The following is a 26,053-nucleotide window of genomic DNA, read 5'->3' as shown; positions in this document are numbered from 1 at the left end:
GAAAAAAAAAATTTTGTACTTTTAACAGAATATTCCTTTGAAAGAAAGAAACAGTTTGTAGTAGGTACTACAAGAAAGTTATTGTTCATTTGCACAACACATGGCTATGGATATTTTTTTTCTTAGAGATAATACTAAGTATTTCTACCGAAAATTGGTGCATAATTTTATATTTTAATTGATGTTTAGTTCAAGCACTTTTTTTTTACCCATGGAAAAGACAATCGGATATTTAACAATTTGATTATATTTTGTTGCGTCATGCTCATTATGTGGCAAATTAATACTGGAAAGCTATTAAGGGAACGGTTTACAAATAACTTTAACCATTGGAGGTACTGGGACAACAAAAAGCATAAATTCACATGATTTTTTTTAAACAAGTAATAGTTCAGTACATTTCTTACATGACTTTAGTCATGACACAATTTTCTTTTAAACCAAACTCATTACAGTTGATTCAACAAATTAAAGTAATACTGCGTAAACTATTTTGTGATACAGTTGTTTTTTTAATGTAAATATAAATATTTACAAATATATTTAATTTTACATGCATATTTCAGTTACATTTACAAAGAAATTTTTTACAGTGTACAGTAACACTGCTGTCAAGTATCACCCCGCGCACCGACCCGCCTCAGACTATTGTCACCTCTAGCGGCCTGGGATTTCCTGGCTTGCAGAGGCCGCCGCGAGGAGTGGCGTGAATAAGAGTCGCTGTTCTGGTTGTTTCGGGCGTCGGGTCGGCCCGGGATGACGCGACACGTCACAGCCGCTCTCGTCCCTTCGAGAAGGACGCCACGGGTATATAAGTAACGACGCCGGCCTCCGAAGGTTCGGGGAGTTGTGAGGGTAGGGGAGAGATTCTTCCCCTCTGGGGGTGATACTGGCGATGCCCGTGCGATCAGCGAGAGGTGAAGAGGGCAAGTGGCCCTGGCTGAGCGGACCGGACCTATCGGGAGGCTATACCTGCGAGAAGGCCTGGCGAGCCAGTCGGGTGCGACGAGCGATAGTTGAGGACTGTACAGCGGCGCGGCGTGGGCGAGCGTGCGAAGGAAGAGGACAGAAGAGCGAGCCACCGTCGAGCCAAGCTCCAAGTGGGAAAGTGTTATTGTTTCAATGACCAGTGTAAAGACTAGTTTTTTGTGGACAGAAATCTTGAGTGCAGTAACTAAATGTGTAGTGCAGACATTAGTAGGTAATAAATAAGACTGTACTAATTAAATTAATTGGGCTCTATCCCTTATGAACCCTAGTAGTTCTCCCAAACGTAAATCGTAACTATATTTTGTTGAATTTCAGCCATTCAAAAAGTCTACATACAGGTTCAACCGTGTTAAACGTGCATGCACCTATACAATAATGACCTGTAACGGGACAAAGACACAGCAAGGGGGGGGGGGATGTGAACCCCTGTCGCCGTGGGAGGCGCGGGCGAGCGGCGAAGCACCGGCTCTTCCCACACGGCGGGCCGGGGCAATGCGGAAGGTGCGAGGCGAGAGCAACGGCTCTTGTTTCCCACGCGCGGGCTGCAAGGTAGGGGGGGGGGGGGGGGCGTGCTTGCGTCACGCCGACCCTGGGAGAGGGTGGGCGGTGCGGTTCCCCGGAGTCTTCAGCGCGCAGGGAGGAGGGAGGGATAACATCGGCCACACAGTCCTCACTACAATGTTTTATTTTTTATTTTTTTTATCAAATCATGCAGTCGGTGACTGAACTAGTAGTATTTAGTTTTGAACGATTAAACATTTAGTAATAAAAAGTAAAAAAAAATGTTATTTCAAAAAAATATCTACTAATGTGAACAAAATCACTTGATTTTCAGCCGTATTCTCAATCTTTGCCTTATGGAAGAAGAAAAAAATAGTTACCACATAATTATTAACCTGATATAACATTTAATATTTTCACAAAAAAACTTAGAAGAAGAAAAAACTATCGTTACTTAAGGAATATTGGCGCGACGACCACAGGCACTCGCAGCAGTCCTGACACCGCCTGACAGTCGCGCGGCAGACTCACTCCCCTCTCCCCGCCCGCAAGGGGAGAGAGTAGCAAACGAAACAAACCAGAGCGCGCAATAAAAACAGAAAATATTCATTCAGTCGCCCAGTAGTTACCACCTGCTTGCTTAATGCACGATATTTGATCCACGCATGTCCCGGCCCAGGGTTTTCCCCCTGTGCCTAAGCAGGTTTCACCTGGGTCGCATTAGTTAGCTTTTTAAGTTAGACGTTCGTTCAATGGGATGGCGCCAAATTGCTGCCATGGCTGGCCAGCAAACCCCAATCAGCACATGATGCACGCGCCCTTGTCCTGCTCGGTTGAAAACCCGCATGGTAGAGTGTATAGGCGTAGGCCTGAGACACACTTAGGTCCTCCCCTTACACACTTAGAATAATTTAGGCTAGGGGAAAAAAATAAAAATAAAAAATCCTATGTGGAGTCCCGAAAGAACCGGGAATGGACAGATGTTGACACTAGAGCTGTAGCAAACCGTATGTATTCGTTACTGAGTAACGAGTGCGCCGTCTATATACGAGTAACGAAACGTTACACACGGCTGCATTTCGTTACTCGCATTTTTCGTATGTTTCACGCATGCGCGCGCATATTCGATGAATTTACGTTACAAAGAACGATGTTTGTTTATTAAGTAAAGTATAATTTGGAAATTCGTCGTCCAAGTTTTTTTTACTGTTTATTAAAGGTATCGTGTGTGTAGACAAAGTTTGAGATTGGAACAGAAACAACGTAAGAAAGTATTTTTTACAAATTAGAAATATGTATGTTTTTGTTTTTTATTATCGCGAATTTTCACTTTTTTTTATTATCTTAAAAGAGATAATATAATAAAGCCGCTCTAATGAGATTTAATTGTTTCTTGGTTAACAAAAACTGTTAATTATCAAATACTGTTAAATGGTTATATTATATTTATTATTATTTACGCGACATCATACTGTACGCGTACGCAATACGACTCGATACGTTGCATGTTATGCATCAGAAGTAACGAGTAACGATACGATAGTAACGAGTACTGATTGTTATAGTAACGAATACATACAGGTACGCTTTTTTTTTTCGTTACTTTTACACCTCTAGTCGACACACGTGCGGGCCGCTGACCACTGACCTTCTCGAGCAGCACGTCGGCGGTGTTGGGGGAGCCGCAGGGGCTGCGGGGCAGACCCTGGTCCTCGTCCTCCTCGCTCGTGTCGGCGCGCGACCGCCCCCGCCGCCTCACCGCCGCCACCAGCTCCGCCTGCGGCACGGAACAAGGAGGTGCGACCTTTGAATATATATACTGTATAGAAGTCGCCAGCCCAAGTTAACATTTCTAATACGGTTTTGAGGTAGTTGGTTAATTCACCGCCGCAATCGCCACCATCTCTAGGGCATCGACTTGTGGTGGTCCCTAGCGGACGAGTGTCGGAACTCTTCAAACACACCTTCCCCCTCCTGTTGAACGACGTTGAGCTGCAGTGAAAGATGGTTGAGGGGTGCGGGGTATGACAGCAGGCGACAGCGCTGCGCTCTAACGTGTAAATAACAACTAAGACGAGACAGCGCGTTACGGCAGCGCACTGCAGCGGTGAAGTTCCCAAGCTGCTCATCATACGCTTCTGAAAAACGTAGAGTAAATCCTATCCACTCGCGACTTCTATACAGTCTATATATATTCAAAGGTGCGACTCTTGCAGTGGGAACTGAAGCCATGCGTCGCTATCTGTTGGGCGGGCCCACAACTACCAGCTAATAACAAATCCGAACAGAGGTTCTCATGCAATTTTTTTTTTTATTTTTTAAATGGGGGACCACCCCAGGGGGTCCGCCCCGCCAAAAAAATCACTCAACTTTATTTGAGTCAGCAAGGTACATGATTGGAAACACTGGATGAGTACATTGATTAAATATAAAAATACAATACAATATAATATATACACTGTGTGAGGCCTCCTCCCGGCGACAAGGTCCTAGGGGGCCGATGTGATTCGTGTGGTGTGATGGTGATGTGTGGATGATGATGTCTCGTTCTCGCTGGTGGGTGAGAGCCAGCCCGTTTGGCTCTGTGGTACCGCAGTGCTATCTCGTGGACGTGCTGGTCACCAGTTAATACGTTTTTTTTTTTTTGGTTATATTAAGTTATCTCCTTGGGCGACGCAAAATTAATTTATTCGATGCGAAAATACTTCATGCTGTTTTTTAATAAACCATAATGTAGTAAATAAAGGAGTAGGAGGTGCAAAAACTCATTGTATTACACACCACAAAATTAGTGGCCACCTAAATAGAGTGAATTTTCACTGGTTTGTTTGCCTGATAATCTTTATATATATATATATATATATATATATATATATATATGTGTGTGTGTGTGTGTGTATATATATGTATATATATATATATGTATATATATGTATATATAAATCCAGTGTCCTGATGTTTGTTTCCAGTGAACTCTTCACCAAGTCAACCGATTTCGATGAAAATTGGCATTTATGTGTAATTTTTTCCAACCGGAGAGATAGGATAGTTTTTATTTCGATTAATGGTCTTAATAATTTATAATTAATAATAAACTGATTATCAATGTTGATTGGTGTTTAAGCCCGGGAAACAGTGGGTACTTCGTCTCCATGACAACGTTGCGTGTATTGTTGTATTAAGTTTTTGTCAAAATTAATTAATTTTAATTTTATTTCATTTATTATAACTGTAAATAAGAGATTTGGTCACATTTCCCCCCCCCCCCCCCAACCCAATTAATACAACCGTGCGAAGCCGGGTCGGGCAGCTAGTAGCTTATACATTTCTTCTCCTAATAAATTAATGTAGTTATGTCAGCAATATATTATGAAAACTACTATCTAACGGACGGGCCCATAACTACTTCAAAAAAATAGGTCTCAGTCTCGGTAGTTAGAGTTTCTCCCCCATGGCGCCGGCCCTTCCGACAACAACAAGCCTCCCACGCATGCGACCACAGCAGTCCTAACGTGCACCGCGTCCATTAGAACGTCCCAGCTACACCAACTGTAACAGCTGCGGAGTTTCGGTCCAAGGTCACAATTAAAGAGCAACTCACAACAGTTTCAGACAAGCGCATGTGCGAATACTGCTATTTTGTTTTCCACTTCCAACGTCATCTACGCAAAAATGGCAATTAGTAGAGGGTTGAACCTGTGACTTTTATTTGGCAACACGATGGAGCCCCTCCCCATTGGATTATCTTTGCCCGAGAGTGGTTGAACGTCCCATTTCTCTCTGACCGTTTGATTGGTCGTGATGGTCGAAACACGACAGAGCTCTTTTTTTTTAGCTGGCCTCCAGCAAGTTCACCTGACATAACGCCATGCGATATTTTTTTTTCTCCTTTGGGGCTTCATAAAATATATTGTCTACGTCCCGCCGCTACCTAATGATTTGTCAGAGTTGAAGACACAGAATTGAAGAGGCTATTGCTTCCATTACTCAGACCGTGTTAACCAAAGTATGGAAATAATTGGAATTAGGTTGGATGTGTGCCATATAAATAAAGTTGCACATATTGAACATTTGTAAGAAAAACTAGGTTAGTTTATCTTCAATTTAAGTAAGATTTGTTGCAAATAGTCTAAATTAATCTGTTATCTGAAACTGGGACATTCTGTACGCTGGGACAATGCTTCTCCACTCATGCAGGAATAACAACCAATTAGAAATAAAATCTATCTCTCTTCCACTGGACGGTTTATAAAGTGAAGTGAAAAGTTAATGTGGTTTTCATTGCTTATTACAACAACAATTTCGGCAATAAAGGTAAATTATTCTTGCATTTTAAAAATCTGATTACTAGTATAATTTCAAGTATTTATTCTTTTATTATTAAAATAAAAATGATTCAATTTTATTCATAAAAGTACGCAATCATTTCATCAATGTTTTGTTATGACGTTGCCACGTTAAAACTATCGTCCGTAAACCGACTTTACAGACAACCAATTTTTTTTTTTTCATGAGCGTATTGATTGGCTTGAAGAATGACATCTGGCCGTCGAAAAGAAGGGTGTTGTTGGCAATTCGCTGGACTCTTCAACACTTGGGTGTGTCAACGAGGGGGGGGGGGGGGAGGGGGGGGGCAAAATAATACTGACTGGAGGTAAAAGTGGCAGTTGCCAGTGATCCGGACAGGACGCGCGGAAAAGCTGTCCGCCCGGGGAGGACGGTCTGTTTGACGAGGACGACGACGATGGACGGCGCTGACCTTCGCCGGCCGACAAACTCTCTGCTTCCCTCCGCCCGACGGCCTGGCACGTCTGGGGACGAACCGAGCCTCGAGTTCCCCCCGACCACGCCGACCGGTGTCAAAGTCCCCCGCCCACCCGGGCACACAGGGGCGCAACAACAGTGGGGGCGGGCAAGGGTTTTTTTCCCCTCCCCCCCTTCCGAAACCTTGAAGTGGGGGCAAAGAAAGTGCTGTGTAATCAATTTTTAGATAGTAAAACTGCTTAAATAACACCATTTTCCACCTTGAAATACAAATTTTCCCGGGGGAGGACCCCTGGACCCCCGCTTCAATAGGAGGAATCGATGATTCTTTATAAAAAGGTATATTGCCCCCCCCTCCCCCCCTTTTGGAAATTTAGTTGTTGCAGAGCTCCAGGAAGTACAACGGATTGAAGCCATCAAGAACGAGAAAAAAATATTTGAAAACCGCAGGTTCTGACTTGTTAGGACCGTGTCTACATCAAAGCGAGCTTTGCACAGGTTTCGGTTAGGGACTCGCGCGTTACTGCGCAGAAGGACGTTAAAAACGGCTGATTTCACGTAAAGATTAAAAAAAAAAAAAAAATTACAACCAAGTTACACGAAGGTAAAATATTCGGGCGTGTTGAAAAAAAGACTTTGTGGATCCGTAGTTTCCCCCGCGACACACCGACCGCGGAACACAGAAAAAACACTTCTGCCAACTTTGCGGGGTTCCCGCGGCCAACCGCGTGCTCTACAGCCGGTTCTTCGAGGAAAGGAAATGTCCCGGTGGGGTGGGGGGGGGGGGGCGGGGGTAAAGGGGGGTACGAATCAACCAACAGCGTCACCCCACACCCGCGGCGAGCAAATCGGAACCAGTTCCCCGATCGGCCGGACCCAGCGTTCCTTTCCCACGTGCCACGTAACCGCCACGCGGCGAGGCTTGATGAGCGAGGTCTCGTGTGCAGTTCTGCCGCTGTTCAGAGACCTGCTGAATTTGGAAACGAGTATTGCTGCTCTGCATCTGCATCTGAATGAGAGTTGCTTGTTGTAAGATATATATATATATATATATATATATATATATATATATATATATATATATATATATATGTGTGTGTGTGTGTACACACGAGAGTTGCTATATATGTATATATACACACACACACACACACACACACATACGAGAGTTGTCTGCAAAGTTTCCGACCTCAACATGAGGATGGCAGCACTCGCAAGAACCATTAAAAAAAAGAAAATTTAAAGTATAAATTTGGTATTTGAAACCCGTACGTTTAAGGAAAAAAAGTATTTAAAATAAAATTATATATTATTTCGTAATCTCAAAATATCAAGTGTAGTATGTATGGAGAATTTAATTTCATAACGAAATTATTATATCTACTTAAGTTGTTGAACTGAAGGAAAGGTTCTAATAATAATAATTTAAAACAACAAAATTATAAGAAAAGTGAAATATTGTTGTAGGATTTTTTTTTGTACAAAATATTTTGGACGGAAATAAACATACACAACCATTAAATGAACTGTTGATACGGTAACAGTTAAAACATAATACATGTTTTATACTATTACACGTAGAAATATTACACATCCAAATAAAAACACCTAATTCCAATTTCTGTTACAATTAAAAAAAAACAAATAATTAAATAGCGATGTCACTGCGATGTGCAAAAATATTAATTAAAAACTTTCTGTAGTTGTGTACTCAAAGAAGTTCATGTTTACTAATCCCGATGATTTAATTAAGTTTCTGAGGGTTTCATTGTATGAAATAAAACATTTATGCTCCTGCTTAACCCTGATTTCAGCTATTACCAAGAATTCTGTACTCAGGAGTACTGTAAGTTCCAATAAAATATAGTTGTATTCAAATAATGTGAATATTTCTAAACACGTAAGCAAATATCAAAAAACTAGTGTCATCTAAATTCTTAGTCTTCAGAAACCGATCGATTTAAGGTCAGTACTATCATTACCTAAAATTCCGGCGATGTCAGTATGAAATGTATCTTTTCATTTGACATCCCTAACACTATCATTGATTTAGTACTTAATTTAAGATTTTGAAAATGCATATTTGTAAACAGTTGTTTGAATAGCTTTCCAGTATTAGCTGCGCATATTGTCGCGGGTTGAAATTTTGCAGGGTTGTTGAAATCAAATTTAGGGACTTTACTGACGGGACTCTGGGCTGGCTGCTCTGTTCACTCGTCAGCGCAAGTGGCGTGACCATGTAATTGGGGCACGGGGCCGGCGCGGCGCGCTGCGGGCTTGCAGAATTTTGTTTGTTTGTTTGGCCGCGCGCTGGCGCAGCCACGGGCCGCAGTTACTGGGGCGCGCTGTCGTAACAAGCCGCGCGGTGTGGCCTGCACATTGGGGTAGAGGGGGGGTAGTCTTCCCAGATGTTCTAGTTAGTTGTTTAGTAAATTTGACTTCAATAACGAGCTTTTGTTATGGTAGGCGCGGCAGGGCGCGCGAATTTAAGCGCAAGTGAGTGGTGACTCGGGGCTCACTCAGGCGGAGGCTATGCGTCTCACCTGTGGTCACGAGTTGTTAGTTCGTTCGTGATGTAGGAATTCAGGCTCACTCAGGCGGAGGCTATGCGTCTCACCTGTGGCCACGAGTTGTTTAGTTAGTTCGTTCGTGATGTAGTTTAAGTTAGGTCATAATGTAGTCGTCAAGCTTTCGGGCGGAGGCTATGGCCCTCGTCAGGGGTCACGCGTCATAGTTTTTAAAATGTAATGTTCGTTCGGGATTTCAAGGGCAGGAGAGGCCCCTACGTTATTTTTTTTAAAGTAATCGATCAAGAAAGGCTTTTCGGAAAATGTGAGTATGGACTTATCTTTGTTTTAATTTTAAGTATTAATTATGATTTGAGGTATTCGGAAGGACTAGGGAAGTGTTTAGTGAAGTTCTCTCATTCTCTCTCTTGTAAGATCGTTCAGTAGTTAAGGAAGTAAAAAAAGAGATTATTGTTTTAAATTGTAATCCCGCTATTTAAATGTTCTTTAAAATGATGTTGAGTATTTGACTTTAAGAATAAAATAATTTTAATTAAGTATTATGTTATTTTGCAAAATCTCCTTAGTTCAGCTCTCACCAGACATCCTGTACGGGATGACGAACCTATGATCCTAGGTACAGTAAAGTATTTTATGAAGTTAAGACTAGTTGATGCCAAGCGAGTTGTTTCTATGTAAAGAGCTACGATTCTCGCCCCCCCCCTCTGAAGGTGCACGTGACAGAAATGGTGGAGGCGCCGGGTAGGTTCTATTTCTGGAGAGAGAGAGAGGTAGATTTTTATGTTTATTATTAAGTTAGTTTCAGCTTCTGATAGCAGGTTATTAAGAGTTTACTTGAGGAGAGGATTACGGAATTTTAGTCTATAGTGGAGGAAGTCTTTGAGATTTTTTTTTTGACGTAACAGATGTTTATTTGAGTATACTTGTAAGGATAAAGTTTATAGTGATAAGTTGTTTTAAGTCGTTGAGTTTATCAGGGATTTTTACGTGAGGAGAATACGTTATAATTTAAATGATTAATAGAGATAATGCAAGTGGTTTAATTTAATTGAAATTAATTTTAAGATTGTAGGTTAAGAGAGTTAAAATTTAAAATAAAGTTTTTTTCGTAAATAGGAATTATTTTCAAGAGAAGTTTGTTTAGTTGTCGTGCGCGTAGGAGACGAGACGTACGAATTAAATCAGTCGAGGGAAGGATAAACGTTAGAAAGGAATTAAAGAGAAAACGAGAGTTTATGTAAAAGAGAGTTATAGCATTTATAGTGATGTTTTGTTTTAATTAGAAAAATGTTGAGAGTTGTTTCAGAACGACACGTCAGTGGACGTGGCAGAATGAACACGTGACGGGGAGGTGCTGAGACCTAGCGGAGAACGGAGGAACCGCAAGCGAGGGTTGGCGCACCTGATGGAATTCGGTGACGTCACGAGCACGTACAGAGACGTGGACGGCCGTGACCTTGTTTTGATCAGCTGTACGGTAACTTAGCGATAAGAAAATAGACTATTGGTTAAATAAATTTAAATTTAAGTGTGTTTTAGGAGAAGAGGAACTTTCAGTATGTAAGTAATTTAATTTAAGAAGTGTATGATGTATAGGCTAGAAGTGTTTCGTTGTAAGTTGTTTATGTTTTTGTTAGTTAAATTCTACCTCGGTTTTAAAAATATTTTTTTGGGATTTGTAAACATTATTAAGGAGGTACACTATAAAATCGATAAGCATTGAGAAAACTGGGAAGGCTAGATTTTGTGTGTAGAGGGAATTTACTCCAAAAGAACAGAGAGACAAAATTAATGTTTTCATTAGGGCGAGGGACCCTAAGGTGAGGCGTTGTGTCCCTGGGAAGAAAGGGAATTGTAGCGCAGACCATAGGAGATGGGCTGACTACGGAATTAAGGGTCAGGAGAATCCTGAGAGTTGTGAGTAGTTTGGGGCAGGAGTTCCCCATGGTAGTACCGAAGTGGCTATCCTGTATGGGATAGGGTACCATTTCAATGAAGTTTGTTGGTGGGGTTAGAGCCCCCTGTGTAGTGGGCCTATAGCAGATAGGCACTACAGTGAAATTTTTGGTTATTTTGTGAGGTAAATTCCATGGAGGTTAAGTAAGATTGGATTCAGTTAGGAAGGAGGGAAATGAGAAACATTGCTGTAGAGAGTTAGTGTACTTGCCTAATGTGAAATTGAATTTTACTAAATTAATTTAGGAGAAAGTTTTGTTCGGTAAATAAATAATAATGGAAGATAGCTAGATAATTAATTAATTTTTTTTGAGTAAGGTGTTTTAAGTAATGAAATAAAATAAGGTGAAGTAATTTGAATAATTGGGGAGGAGTTTCTTTAAGAGTTTAGATAATTGTTTTTGAATTTATTGAGATATTCAGCCAGTGAAGTTTGAGTGTGAGAGATACAGTGAGATTTTAAGGAAATTGGTTGTTTATTAATTAGGACAAATGAGATTTTATGATTTAGAGTCAGTAAGCATAGTTAAATTTACGACATGATATTTGTTGACAGTTTACAGTTATTAAGGAGAAAACAGAGTAATCTATTTATTTTTATTTTAATGGTTTGAAGATAAGATTATGAATTTTTTTTTTGGAAGTTTCTTTGGCATGTTGGAATAATTTTTTTTGATTTTTAGAATTTACAGAGAAAATTTAATTGATTTACATTAGTTTGGAAGTATGGAGGTTTAGTGTTCGATTAGCCCTAACTTGATGGTCGGATCCCAAAAGAATGCCGTAAAACCGATAGCCATTTGAGAGGAATGCGGTAGGCGCTTGTGTAGAGAGGGGTTGTGGGAAAACTCCTTGGGACTGATGGCAGATCAGGGGCCCTAAATAGTGTGTGATGCTGTAAAACCAGTGCAGGGAAAGCCTGGTATGCTTAAATTTTTGGGCACAGGTTATGTAAACCTGGGGTTCCATGGGATTTAGTCATGTTAGCTGCTGTGAGACATTAATATTTCCAGGCTCCATAGTAAAGTCAATGTAAATTTTTGTTTTCTTAAAATAATAAATTTGTTTTTAATTTATTTGAGATATTTGATTTGTAACAGTGAATACAGACCCCGAGGAATAAGAGTTGTCATGCTGTGAGAGGAGAAGGTGGTAGGCCTAAAAGGGTACAGGCACCACAGAGGTTATTTGTATTGCATAATTTAAATATAAGGAAACTTGAGAATTTGAAATTTTGTTGTTGGTTTGTACACCCATAAGAAGAGTATAGGCAGAATTTTTATTGTTATGAGATGTCTAATTTAATTGAAAAGAAGAAAGTTTAAAGATGCAAGGTAACATTATTATTGTAATAATTGAAAGAGATTAAGAGGTAGAGAGAAATAGGCAGTTTTTGTTTGTAAGTACTAAAGTTTACATATAGAAATTTAGTAACTAAGAATGAATAATAAGTTAAGTCTAGTGTAAAAGTTTTTTTTAAGTTTGTTAAGTTAAGAGTCACAAGTAAATTTTTTTTTAGAGAGAATGTCTTTGATAGGAAGTATTAGAAACTTATGGGAATTTTAGGGTAACATAAATAATGTAGGTAATGAATAATAAATAGATGGTAGGTCTTAAGTTAGGATTAACATTTGAAGCAGAATTTAATTAAGAAGAAGGAAAATAAATAGGCCTAATGAAAAGAACAAAAAAGGATTTTATGGTAAAGCATTTTTTTTAAGTAATAAACAATGAATAATAATGTTGTTTCAGGGTAATGTGTACTAATAATACAATTTTTTTTTAGGACCAAAGAACAGGAATTATGTAATTTAAATTAACATGTATTTTTGAAACTGTTACAGATTCCTTAAGATGAGCTGAGCAGCAGTCCAGTTTACAAGATGACAAGAGTTCGAGAGACAAGATACAAGATCACTGAAACAAGAGCCAAGACTGAAGATTCAAGAGAAGAGAAAGCTGGCAGCCATGGACTTACAAGTGGAGATTAATAAGGTCATGTAAAGTTTTTTTTTTATGGAAGACAGTAACTGGAGTTTTTTTTTGTTATAAACATTATTTACAGAACTTTTTAGGTTATAGTAATGTAATGGAACTAGTGAGTTGTGGTAGCTGTCAAAAAGAACTAATACCTTAAGTTTAATTTTTAAAGTTAATTTTCTTAATTTACAGAGGGATTAGTAGTTTTTTTTAAACCTTATTTAGGTTGGAATTTAAATACAATAGCTTATTATAAATGTGTACGAACAGTTCAAGTTCACAGTACTGATAGGTACGTCAGATGATCTTATTGATTTTGATGATTTGTTGTTTTGAGTTGATTTTTAAGTGTTGTGAATTAGACAATGAAATAGTTCTGAAAACTTAAATTATTTCAAGCTAAGAAATAGTAAATTTAATTGTAACTCAAAGGACACCAGAATTTAATTTTTTTTTGAATTAGTAATGTTTGAAAATTTTATACTTTACAAGAAAGGTTATAAACAAACAGATCGGATGGAACAAGGATGCAGTAAATCACAATTTCATTTAGAATTATTGATTAGCTTTTGAGGTTATGAAGTAAAAGTAATTATAGTTTAAAAGTTTGAATAAAAAAAAATGTTTTTTTTTTATTTGTTTGAAATAGAAAGTTTAAAAGTTAATTAGTCATGATCTAGGTGGGTGATGGGGTGGGAATTGGCCACTTTTTTTCCCTATATCCTCCCTAACATGGCCTTCTATTACAACTAACAGAAATAAAGAAGAAGAAAAATGAAGAATTATTAGTTAGAATGTTTCTTTCATGAAGATACCTGATGAACTTTTACTGTTTGGAAGAATAGAAGCAAGGTTAGTCAGATATTTTTACTCAGAAGAAGAAGAAGATAAAGCAGTTTTATGACTCGACAAGCCAGAGATTGGTGTTTCCCCTCTGCGCTTCTATTGACTACGTTGTTTACTCTCATGGGATAGCTGGTTCGGCACCATGGAGAGAGATTGGTGGGCATTGTGGTTGCCCCCAGAAGAAAAGAAGAGTAGAAGAGGTTATGGGTGGGTCATGTGAACTGACCTTCAACCCAGTTACTTCGTGGGGACTATTTGCTGTATAGAGAAGATCAAGACTCAAGAGTTAGGGAAAATCATTGGAGGTCATGTTTCCCTTCCTTAAGTTTTTCCTATCAAATTATTTGCCTGATTAGATTATGCTAAGGGTGGGATACTTTATGTTAGCAGTTGAATTAATTAATTTTATTTTTTTGTGTGTTTGCATCCTTGCCCATCGATTGCAGTTTAGTAGTTAGTTTTGTATTTGTCAGGCGTGATGGTAATGCCTGTTGATGATGTTTCAGAATTGTAATCTGTTCGTGATGAGGATGGCACAACTCCGAAGCAGATGTGGGGAGAAGTTGTGAGCTGCCCTGGAAGCCAGTCCAGTAGCTGTTGGAGTTGAGTGGTGTTTGCTGATGGCCAGCCCAGGGAGCTACTCTTCTCGACAACACTGACTTCGAGGAGTTGCACCAACCTTCACGAGATAAGAGTTTAATTAATTGAAACACTGTAAGGACACTTAATTTTTTTTGAAGAACGAAAGAAGTATGGTAATAAACGGAAACCGAAAAAAAAAAAAATAATAATTATCAAGAATTTGCACATTGTTTAACGAATACTGAGAAACTAAGAACAGTAATTTAATTTGTAAAGAGAGCTTCACTAACAGAACAATTTTTTTAGAATTGAGAACTCGAGCCTCTGAAGGTTCCTGTGAGAACAAACCAGATAAAAGTTTTACATTTAATTTTATGAATACTTGTTGTTTTAAAATAAATCTTATGCAGAATCTAGATGTATGTTCAGACAGCAAGGAACTAAGAAAATTATTATTTTTGTGAAATGAGGAATTTATAGTTATGGTTTAATGGAAAAAGACAATTTGTAATTTTGAGGTAGCTCGATGGGGCTCGAGCTCTGTGAGGGGAGGGTTATGTCGCGGGTTGAAATTTTGCAGGGTTGTTGAAATCAAATTTAGGGACTTTACTGACGGGACTCTGGGCTGGCTGCTCTGTTCACTCGTCAGCGCAAGTGGCGTGACCATGTAATTGGGGCACGGGGCCGGCGCGGCGCGCTGCGGGCTTGCAGAATTTTGTTTGTTTGTTTGGCCGCGCGCTGGCGCAGCCACGGGCCGCAGTTACTGGGGCGCGCTGTCGTAACAAGCCGCGCGGTGTGGCCTGCACATTGGGGTAGAGGGGGGGTAGTCTTCCCAGATGTTCTAGTTAGTTGTTTAGTAAATTTGACTTCAATAACGAGCTTTTGTTATGGTAGGCGCGGCAGGGCGCGCGAATTTAAGCGCAAGTGAGTGGTGACTCGGGGCTCACTCAGGCGGAGGCTATGCGTCTCACCTGTGGTCACGAGTTGTTAGTTCGTTCGTGATGTAGGAATTCAGGCTCACTCAGGCGGAGGCTATGCGTCTCACCTGTGGTCACGAGTTGTTAGTTCGTTCGTGATGTAGGAATTCAGGCTCACTCAGGCGGAGGCTATGCGTCTCACCTGTGGTCACGAGTTGTTAGTTCGTTCGTGATGTAGGAATTCAGGCTCACTCAGGCGGAGGCTATGCGTCTCACCTGTGGTCACGAGTTGTTAGTTCGTTCGTGATGTAGGAATTCAGGCTCACTCAGGCGGAGGCTATGCGTCTCACCTGTGGTCACGAGTTGTTAGTTCGTTCGTGATGTAGGAATTCAGGCTCACTCAGGCGGAGGCTATGCGTCTCACCTGTGGTCACGAGTTGTTAGTTCGTTCGTGATGTAGGAATTCAGGCTCACTCAGGCGGAGGCTATGCGTCTCACCTGTGGTCACGAGTTGTTAGTTCGTTCGTGATGTAGGAATTCAGGCTCACTCAGGCGGAGGCTATGCGTCTCACCTGTGGCCACGAGTTGTTTAGTTAGTTCGTTCGTGATGTAGTTTAAGTTAGGTCATAATGTAGTCGTCAAGCTTTCGGGCGGAGGCTATGGCCCTCGTCAGGGGTCACGCGTCATAGTTTTTAAAATGTAATGTTCGTTCGGGATTTCAAGGGCAGGAGAGGCCCCTACGTTATTTTTTTTAAAGTAATCGATCAAGAAAGGCTTTTCGGAAAATGTGAGTATGGACTTATCTTTGTTTTAATTTTAAGTATTAATTATGATTTGAGGTATTCGGAAGGACTAGGGAAGTGTTTAGTGAAGTTCTCTCATTCTCTCTCTTGTAAGATCGTTCAGTAGTTAAGGAAGTAAAAAAAGAGATTATTGTTTTAAATTGTAATCCCGCTATTTAAATGTTCTTTAAAATGATGTTGAGTATTTGACTTTAAGAATAAAATAATTTTAATTAAGTATTATGTTATTTTGCAAAATCTCCTTAGTTCAGCTCTCACCAGACATCCTGTACGGGATGACGAACCTATGATCCTAGGTACAGTAAAGTATTTTATGAAGTTAAGACTAGTTGATGCCAAGCGAGTTGTTTCTATGTAAAGAGCTACGATTCTCGCCCCCCCCCTCTGAAGGTGCACGTGACAATATTAAGCACGGTAAAACAAAACAAAAAAGGCCAAAAGTGAAATAACAAGGTTAACTTTTCTGTGGCTTTAAAACCAAATAAATAAAATGTTATACAATAACTTCATGCTTGTAAGTACACACATATTTTAACTAAACACACTCTTTCAATATCTAACAATTATTTCAAAATAACTTTACCATCGACAGTGCAAGCTCTTTATATATTTTTTTACTAGTCTGTAGTTCTATATAATTATTGTACAGCGGGACTGTAAGTTTGTTTGCAGAAAACCAACTAAAAAATTGCCAGAATAGTTACACAAATTATATTTCACTGTTATCTAATTACACAATTCATGCTGAACGAACAACAAAAGAATATATAAATTTGTTCGTTACCGAGGTTAGATGTTACTACACTGCACGTGTTACTGATACACGAAAAACAGTGTTAAGAAGACTGCAAGTATCCGCTCTACCACTCTGGTTCTGGGGTAGAGCGCCTGCCTTGTGACTTGTAGGACCCGGGTTCGCGCCCCGGCTCCTCCAAGGCGGATTGCCCAGACAAAATGGCGGCATTTTCTCTGGTAGGAAAACAATCCCTTGTAACAAGTCAGGCTACCAAAGAAACGGTGGGTGGAACAGAAAAAAACCTTCCAGGTGGCTTCCAAATGGGGAGCCCGTTTCTTTTCTTGGGCTCCCCATGCGGTGGCCATTCCGGGGGTTTCTCCGGGGGAACGGAGTTTTGCAAAAAAAAAAAAATTTTTAGTTTTGTAGTGTCTTAGTTTTTAGTAACTGTAGCATTATTATCATTCCAACATGCTATAGATAAAGCTCAAACAAGCATTAAAAAATTTTTGCTTTTGTACATAAATATTTTAATTGTGCATCAGTCAGTGAGTGGTGGTGTGTTTCTTGAAGTATTATTTACAGTTAAATTTTAGTCACAAACTATTGACCAATGCCTCTGTTATGTAGTTTTTAGACGTTTTTGACGAAAAAATATTTATAGGGACATTAATTTTATACCTAAAAATATTATTTCTGAAAAACCACGTAGTTTTCAATCACGAAGATCGTCTTTAACACACACAGTATTATTTGTATGTTTTAATTATCTTACAAATAGACGCTTTGCAGTCAAATATTAGATGTTCCGCAAAGTAGTAGTTTATCTCAACTACTCTTTAATATTTAATAAATGATATTCAACTGCAATCGGAATTGATCAAGAAAATATGCTGAAGAAAAAAAAAAAGGAAATATGTTTGTGAAACTATTCAGCAAGATATTTCAGCTGTCCGGATCTGGTTTTCAAGTTAACAAACGTCTCTGAATTACGATAACATTTATTGTATAACATTTAGTGTCAACTTTTAATACCTTCGAATTATATTGGATGCTAAGTTTTTATTTTTCACCAACATGTAGATAGTTCTGTTAGTTGCACTTGAAGATCTTAGGTCTTATTAAATTTATAACTTTCTCTGCATCAATACCTGATCGTATACTTTGTTCTTCAAATTTATTAGCTATGAAGTAGAACGCTGTGTCGTAATTTGGAATTAAATAACTAATTTTGAAAGTATGCAGAAAAAAAATCTTATATTAATATTTTAAAATTTCAGGCTTTTAAATTCCTTTTAAATATGCTAAATTCCTATATAAATTTAATTTACATGTTCTATTTACTAGACGTTCAATCACTGATACACATTTTATTATATACGTTTTATTACCATTTTTGATGCTTAAGACATAATATCTCGGTTTAGATTAAGAATTTCAACTTGTAATTATAGAATTAGTAACACTTTTAAAACCATTAGCAACTTTTTTGGAATAATCTAGAAACATTCATTGGTCAAAATTTTATTTAAAACTTTTATAATCTTCATATTTATTTTGTTAACTGTTTAAGATTTTTTTGAAAACCAAAGTAACCAATTAGTTAATATGAACTTTATCAATCTTTATTTATCTGTGTGTTTCGTGTTTTGTGGTAAAGTTATTGATATGTATCAGTGTATGTCTTGTGTTAATGTGTATTTGGTTGTTATTCTATGTGATTTCATGGTACTTTTTTGTGTATGTGTCATAATTCGTTTGTAAGGCACGAAAAACTGAATTTCAATTTGATCTGAAAGTTTTAAAGAAGCAGAGTTTATTTTTTTCAAAAATAAAGACTACAAGCCTGTGCAAAGCCAACCGACATTCCATGTACGAGCCTATGTCTCCCCTAGAGCGCCTGTGCTGCTTGCCCTGTTCCAACAAACTACACTACACAAAAATATTTCCCTCGCATTTAAGCATCTTAAAAACACATTTTTTGACTTTATAATTTAATATGGACATTAAAAATCTTAATATCTGAGTTTTTTGTGTTCTGTCACCCTACAAATTAAAACATTACATAAGAAAACCCTTGGTTTGCACTCATTAAATAATGATCTACAGTTACTTCAAGTAATCCAGTGTGAAAAAATGTTAATTCTATGAAGTTAGTTACATTACGATATTACGAATAAGGCCTTCGTGCATGGAAAACTACCATATGTATTTTTTTTTAAATCGTCGTATTAAGAATACATTGCTGCTACCTATAAACAACTTTTGGAAACATTTCTTTCTTCTCGTCCGCGATCTGGAAATTATTTGTTATTGCAACTATCACCGTCAGAAGCGCTATCTGTAAGCTTTAAAGTTAACCTGAGAAACAGCTAGAGGGTTGACAGCGCTACCTACCGAGTATTCTATACACTACTTCGAGGGCAATGCCGCTGTACTCTTTCCATGGAGTGTATACGAAAAATTGGCAGAATTCCGTCTCGTCCTTTGAACGTATGGCAGATTTCCGTTATGGTACTTTTACGCCTTTTTCGAAGAGGCCAGGCGGTAGTCTTCCGCGCCCCCGTAATCGAAGTGTTAAGTGTTTACTATTTTATGATTATTTAAATAAAGAAAAGGTTAGTGTGATTTCTGCTGTTGCAAATTAGATGCTAAATATCTTATATTACGCTCATACTTGATATTTCCTATTGAAAATATCGGTAACATTGTATCGAAATTTTTAAGTGCGGATATTTTTGCATCGATGTTTTGTTCAGATTATATAGAATTTAAATATAATAATAATTTTCAAGTAAAAAAATCTATTTCATTAAAATTATCTGTAAATATATTTGGCAGAACACAAAATAATAAAATGGTGGACCGAAGTCTTCGAAAATAATAAATTATTATTTAAAAGTGGGGGGGAGGGAAATATTTGAGTTCACGGCAAGGAATTTCATAGGTTGGTAAGTTGAAGCATTGCGACGCAGTGACAGGTCGACCGTTGGGCAAGGGCAGTGGCCGGTGACGTGGAAGATGCGTACGTCAAGTACTGGTTTTAAATTCGTATTCAGTCTTCTCAGTGATGCAATGTGACGGGGTGATTTTGCATTCAGTGTTGTGACGGTATGGTTCCTAAAAGTTAAGTGTGGAGACCCTTTACAAAACTCAGTAATAACTGATGCAAAGTAAAGACTAGTGAAAAATTGGTGGAAACTTCTGGCAACACATCGAATTTAAAATCTCACTTGAAACTTCAATAAATTAAAAGAAAAAAAAAGTAGTAGATTCACCAAGCATGTCAACAAAATCGAATCCAAGTACACTGGAAACATACAGCGAAGGTATTATTCGATAGTAAAAATATGATAATTAAAATCGGTCGAGACACGCCTTGTCGCAATTTAACACAGCGTGCGACAGAGAAAGAAACATTGCACGTAGGTACTTTCCAGTGCGATAGACAAGAACGCAGCGCACTCAACAACAACGGTAAATAACTGAACTCGCATCCCAGATTGTCCGGGTTCGGATACCGGCCCGTTTTTTTTATTTTTCGAACCGCACTTCCCCCCCCCCCCCCCTAAGTTCACTTCAGGACGATCGTAAAGATGTTCAATATTATGCCACGACCGATTTCTCACATACGACATGTTCGCAGAGCTGGGTTCTTCCGCCTCTTTTAAGGCCTCGCTGCCGGCTGGAGGCAGTGGCGTAGCCAGGATTTGTGTATGGGGGGTGTTAAGAAGCATGTCCTCCCCCCCCCCGTATTAAAGCGGGGGGTCCGGGGGTCCTCCCCCGGGAAAATGTGGATTTTAAGGTGTAAAATAGTGCTATTTTAGCAGTTTTCGGTACTTAAATTTAAATATAGTAATGGTAAAAATTTTTATTAATTTTAATACGAAATTTGTTTGAGTGATGAATAAGAAATTAATTAAAGATTTGGTGCTAAGGGAGGGGTTTGAACCCATAACCCCCCCCCCCTGGCTACGCCCCTGGTTGGAGGTATGGGATAAGGAAGGATGGGGGGCGGGAGGAAAGTGGAACCCAATTCCAGCCAGAGAGTGAAGAACGTCCTCGTCGATCAGCGAACTGACCTTTGACGCCAGCTCTCCCCCCGGGTCTCGGCTGCCAGCTGGCGAGACGCCACGAGCGTCAAGGCGGCGACACCTCCCCCCTCTACACAGCAGTTTACAGTCCCTCTCCCGGCGAGCGGATCTCAAGAGTTCGCAGCGCGCGCCGCTGGCCTCCTCCCACGGTCCCCGCAAGGGTGGGGCTGGGTGGACCCCTGGGTGCAGGGCCCGGGCCTGAAGGGGGGCCCTTTCAGGCCCGGGCCCAGCCCTATTTTGTTTTCCTCCATAATATAAAAACATACTGAATATTTTATAAATAAAGCTTATTTTGGACTTCTTAAAAATAGTAACCATAATAAATTATACCCTGTAATTTTCAGGTTAAAATAACATTTCTAAAAAAGAATGTAGGTAAAGAAATAACCATGCAATTATAATGTAGCAGGTGACTGAAAAAATTGTGGTTTTGGGGGTGGGGGAGGGGGACCGTCTCCGATCCTGGGTCCCAGGGCCCGTAATCGAATTATGGGGGGGGGGGGGGATGCCTCCTCTCCCTTCTTCGCCGGCGAGGCTGACCCCCGACGCTGAACAGCCGGGGAGATCAGTCGCTGGCCCGTCGACGTCAGGACTTTCGGCAGCCAGTTCTTTAATCTAGTACCTTTCTTTTTACTGCTTAAGCTGGTAAGGGATATATTTTTGTATGTTGGAGACCATGCTAAGAAACTGTGATCATAGGGTGCACAGAGGTGTGCGCGTGTAGTTCTATGTATGCAGAGAAAAATATCTTCTGTGCTTTTATAAAAGATTTCTTTGGAAACCAGTTGTCAAGAAATAGTTTGTAATACTAAAAGAAAGATATTGTTACTATGGTTTTTATTCGTGTATGAAATACGTTTTTCGAGATATACTGAGTATTTCTTACGAAAATTGCCACGTAATTTTATATTTTAATTAATGTTTCATTCAAGGATGATTTTTTTTTTAAAAAAAAAGAGATGATTGACGATTCCACCATATTATTTCTTTTGTTTTATTATAGTTATTAATGTGCGCAATTGATCCTGGAAAGCGATTCAGGGAACGGTTTACAAAAAAAAACCAGTGTTACTGCGAACACTATTTTGTAATGGTACAGTTGTTGTCATGTAAATGTACAAATTTGCAAACGAATATTTCTGTTCCATTTTATTTTAATGACTGTACGTACCCAGGCCTGCCTGCAGCAGGTGGCGAACCCGCCCATGACGACACAGGAGGAGTGCCGCCTCTTCGTCATGTCACATGGCGGCCGGGGTCGGCGGTCACCTCTCCGGGTCCACCGGGGACCTCGGGGGACCTCGGGGGTCCTCGGGGGTCCTCGGGGGTGTTCGCCAAGGGGCGTCTTCCTCCCGCGCACGCGGCGCGAGACGCACCTAGCCAGTCACTCGTTTCCAAGGCGTCACTCCTGGGCGATATACCTCGGTTCACGTTTCACCGCTCGATGATCGACTCTGTCCACGTTTCACTGCTCGATGATCGACTCGTTTCACACGACGACCGCTCGATGATGGACTCGTTTGTGATTACGACTCCTAGGCGATATACCTCGGTTCACATTTCACCGCTCGATGATCGACCCGGTTCACGTTTCACCGCTCGATGATCGACCCGGTTCACGTTTCACTGTTCGATGATCGACCCGGTTCACACGACGACGACCGCTCGATGATGGACTCGTTTGTGATTACGACTCCTAGGCGATATACCTCGGTTCACATTTCACCGCTCGATGATCGACCCGGTTCACGTTTCACCGCTCGATGATCGACCCGGTTCACGTTTCACTGTTCGAAGATCGACTCGTTTCACAAGACGACCGCTCGATGATCCGACTCGGTTGTGATGACGGCTCCTGGGCGACTGATTCGTTCCACGACGACCGCGCACGATCAAACCCCGCGTTCCGAAAACTCCCTCTGGCAAAACACGCGAATAATCTCCTCTCAGCTACAGAAACATGAAAGCTTGTTTTTTTTTTTTTTTGGCATCATTTGGATGTCTGAGCTGCGAAAAGTGGTTTACGAATATGGCATTGAGATTTCAAACGGACATGATTAAATTACGGGAATAGAGACTATATAATTATACGTTCTGGGTTACGTAATTCTAAATAAACACACACAACGATAATTTAATTTACACATAACAATAATTTAATATTTATTGTTCAAACTTATAAACTTATAAAATGACAGTCTTTTTGCTATACATCAGATGTCACAACGCTGCACAAAGTTCATTTTGTTTCTTTCTGTTACAGCTTCAAAAAAAATTGTCCACAGCCCTTTGCAGACTTCTAACATACACGAACATAAATGTCTGATAACGTTTTAAATCTATGCGTAAAAAATCTTAACGTATTCACTGGTATAAGTTTGTAAAATAAAGTGAAAAAGTCAACCGCATAAACTTAATTTTTTCAACTCAAAAAATATGAACAAAAATCGACTAAAATAGTTACATTTATTAGGAATTCTAAAAAAAAAAAAAATGGAAATAATTGAAAACACAAAAACTGTGACCTATAAAAATAGTATGATATTTAACATTTTCTCTTCGGTTAGCTATGCATCGAAAACTAAACTGCGAAGCCATACGGGCTAATGTTAAGATAAATGAGTTTTAGAAAGGTCAGGAGCCCCTTTACATTTCGCCTGAAAACCGGGTCAAATGCCGTGAATTCTATTAAAAGTAGTTAGTCATTTGCTTACACGAAAGCTATGCTTTTAAGTATTTTCCTAAACTTAGCAAATCTCAAAAAAATAGATTTTAATTTTTTTTCAAAAAACCCACATGGGTGTGCAGAAGGAAAATAAAATTGTAATAGATTTTGTCTCAATATTGGACAGGGAAGGAAAATCAAATCTTCTGAAGTGTCTAGAAGCCGGGACAGTGAATGTGAAGCGAAGGGCTGAAAGGCGGCGCACGAACGAGACACCGCCTGTCTGAGAGCAGCGAGTATGGACGGGATGTTTGGCGGAGACGCAGTAAACAACCTCTTGGCAGGTCGCCCATCGCGCACAGGTGCGGTGCACACAGCACCATCTGCCCTGCTTGAGAGGCGTGTGTCCGTGTCGGTACTGCTCGGTACTTCAGTGGTGGCTGGCACTGGTAGCTTTGAATATATATACTGTATAGAAGTCGCCAGCCCAGGTTCAAATATCTAATACGGTTTTGATGTAGTTGGTTAATTCACCGCCGCAATCGCCACCATCTCTAGGGCATCGACTTGTGGTGGTCCCTAGCGGACAAGTGTCGAACTCTTCATACACTCCTTCCCCCCTCCTGTTGAAAGAACTTGAGCTGCAGTGAATGATTGGTAGGGGGTGCGGGGAATGACAGCGGGCGACAGTGCTGAGCTCTAACGTGTAAATAACAACCTAAGACGATACAGGGCGTTACGGCAGCGCCACTGCAGCGGTGAAGTTCCCAAGCTGCTCATCATACGCTCCTGAAAAACGTAGAGTAAATCCTATCCACTCGCGAATTCTATACAGTATATATATATATATATATATATATATATATTCAAAGCTGGTAGTGACCTGGGAGTTTACGACGGCGTTTCCTCAAACCTCTCTGCGTATAGCCGTCCGGTCGTTGGTGCCGTGCAGCGTCTGAATAGCGTATCATCCGCATGGTAGGTGTCGGGTACTTGTAACCTCCATGGTCCGTCACTACCTCACTGGACTAACCCCATGGGGGGGATCAGGCACCGTGACTTGATGTAAAGCTTTTGGACATACGCCATCGCTAAACACATGTATGTCTGTAGAAGAAAACTACAGTGAATTTTTTAACAATATGTGCAAGTACTTTTAATATCATTCCTTGTCGAAAATCAGGCCTAAAGCCGGGTATTTTGTATTTTTACAAGACGTTTTAACGCTTTTATCGAAGCCGTTGTTTCATTTTATAATTTAGAAACTTCTGTCTGCAAATTGAATGGTTCGGCAGTCGACGTAGGTAGCCGTTTTCTTCTACGGACATACACGTGCTTAGCAATGGCGTATGTCCAAAAGCTTTACATCAAGTCACGCACTCCCATTGCACAAATCTTTCAAAGATATAATATCAGGCACCGTGAGTTCGACCTCCGCACAGCCCAAGTAGACTGAAGAAACACTGCCGCCGCCACAGAGGGTCGGGGGCTCGTCCAATCACGTCTCTGCGAGTCCGGCGGATACCTGCGCAGGCGCGCGGGAGCATCAGCGCTTCGAACCCGGTCCTTCCGCGCAACGGTTTTCCCGAGTTCGAAACCATAGGATGAGCGTGCGTGTCTTAGTTTTAAGTTTATGATAAAGTACCCCCCCCCCCCCCTTTTCCTAGCCTACCAGCATTAAAGCAAGCTATGTTAAAAGATACTCGAGTCTGCTAGTATTCGAAAAAAAATATATTCGATACTCGTGAATAATTTTGTATTCAATTCGACATTTCAGTACCTACTCGCCAGAGACGTGTAACATCTAAACCTCGGGGTAACGAGCAAGTTCAGCTGTTCTCGTGTTTGCAAGTACGCTTACAATTACGAAACTCGGACAAGAAATTTAACGTAGAAATTGTATTTTCAAAAATGCATTTCTTTTCGCGAATCGCACGTAGTATCCGCGCGCAAACCCCCTCCACCCCCCCCCCCCTTCTAAGCTATAACTCGCATTCAATTTGCAGACCGAAGTTTCTAAATTATAAAATGAAACAACGGCTTCGATTAAAAGCGTTAGAACGTCTTGTAAAAATACAAACAAAAAAACCGACTTTAAGCCTGATTTTCGACAAGGGATGTTATCGAAAGTACTGCAAATCTTGTAAAAAAAAAAAAATTCACTCGACATTTAATACTGCGAAGTTTCCCTTCGGCTCTGTGGAGTTTTGTTCGCGCCATCCCGCCACGGACGGCAGCACCGTGCGGCTACGCAGTTCCGTTTCCACGCTGACGGAACTACCGCCGCCGAATGCTTTGCTCCGCCGAGAGCTGGGAGCAGGAGGCAGCGGCCCAGGGCAGCACTCGGCCTTGGGTCGGTCGACATGCAGACTCGACCGGTCAGACCGGCGCGGATTCGCGGACCTGACCTCCCCCTCCCCCAGGCAGGTGCTACAGTCGGCGGCATCGTCACTGGTGCGGCGGACGCACAAAGCAAAGGATTAAAACAGCGACAACTCAATGCCGTGACTAACCCTCTTTATTTTCTTCTTGAAATCCGAGAGCTGTGCGGGACTCAAGAGGCAACCTAACAAACTTGACAAGTCGTTAACTTTTCCAAAGTTAATGTTGGCAACGTTCATTCGTGCTAGGAAGATTAACCATATTACTTATATAAGATTATTCATTTTCCAAACACGGACCAACCAAAAACCA

At 40.4% G+C, this 26,053-nt stretch overlaps 1 protein-coding gene across 8 annotated transcripts in view; it reads right to left on the bottom strand.

Annotated features, from left to right (window-relative positions):
• LOC134534122 (uncharacterized) overlaps nt 1-26,053 on the bottom strand; it is a 259,877-nt gene that overhangs the window by 46,161 nt on the left and 187,663 nt on the right. For 4 of the 8 annotated variants that reach the window (XM_063372209.1, XM_063372201.1, XM_063372202.1 and 1 more), the window contains one exon: nt 3,140-3,268. In XM_063372209.1, coding sequence (XP_063228279.1) covers nt 3,140-3,268 — 129 coding nt within the window. Of the gene's footprint in view, nt 1-3,139; nt 3,269-21,865; nt 22,614-26,053 lie in introns of all 8 variants that reach the window. The other 4 variants (XM_063372203.1, XM_063372204.1, XM_063372206.1 and 1 more) reach the window with 2 other exon arrangements.

The sequence above is a fragment of the Bacillus rossius genome, chromosome 7, assembly GCF_032445375.1.
Source record: "Bacillus rossius redtenbacheri isolate Brsri chromosome 7, Brsri_v3, whole genome shotgun sequence".
In the NCBI taxonomy this organism is placed as follows: Eukaryota; Metazoa; Arthropoda; class Insecta; order Phasmatodea; family Bacillidae; genus Bacillus; species Bacillus rossius.
The sequence above is the reverse complement of the archived record's forward strand: the minus strand, read 5'-3'. Positions and strand labels throughout refer to the sequence as shown.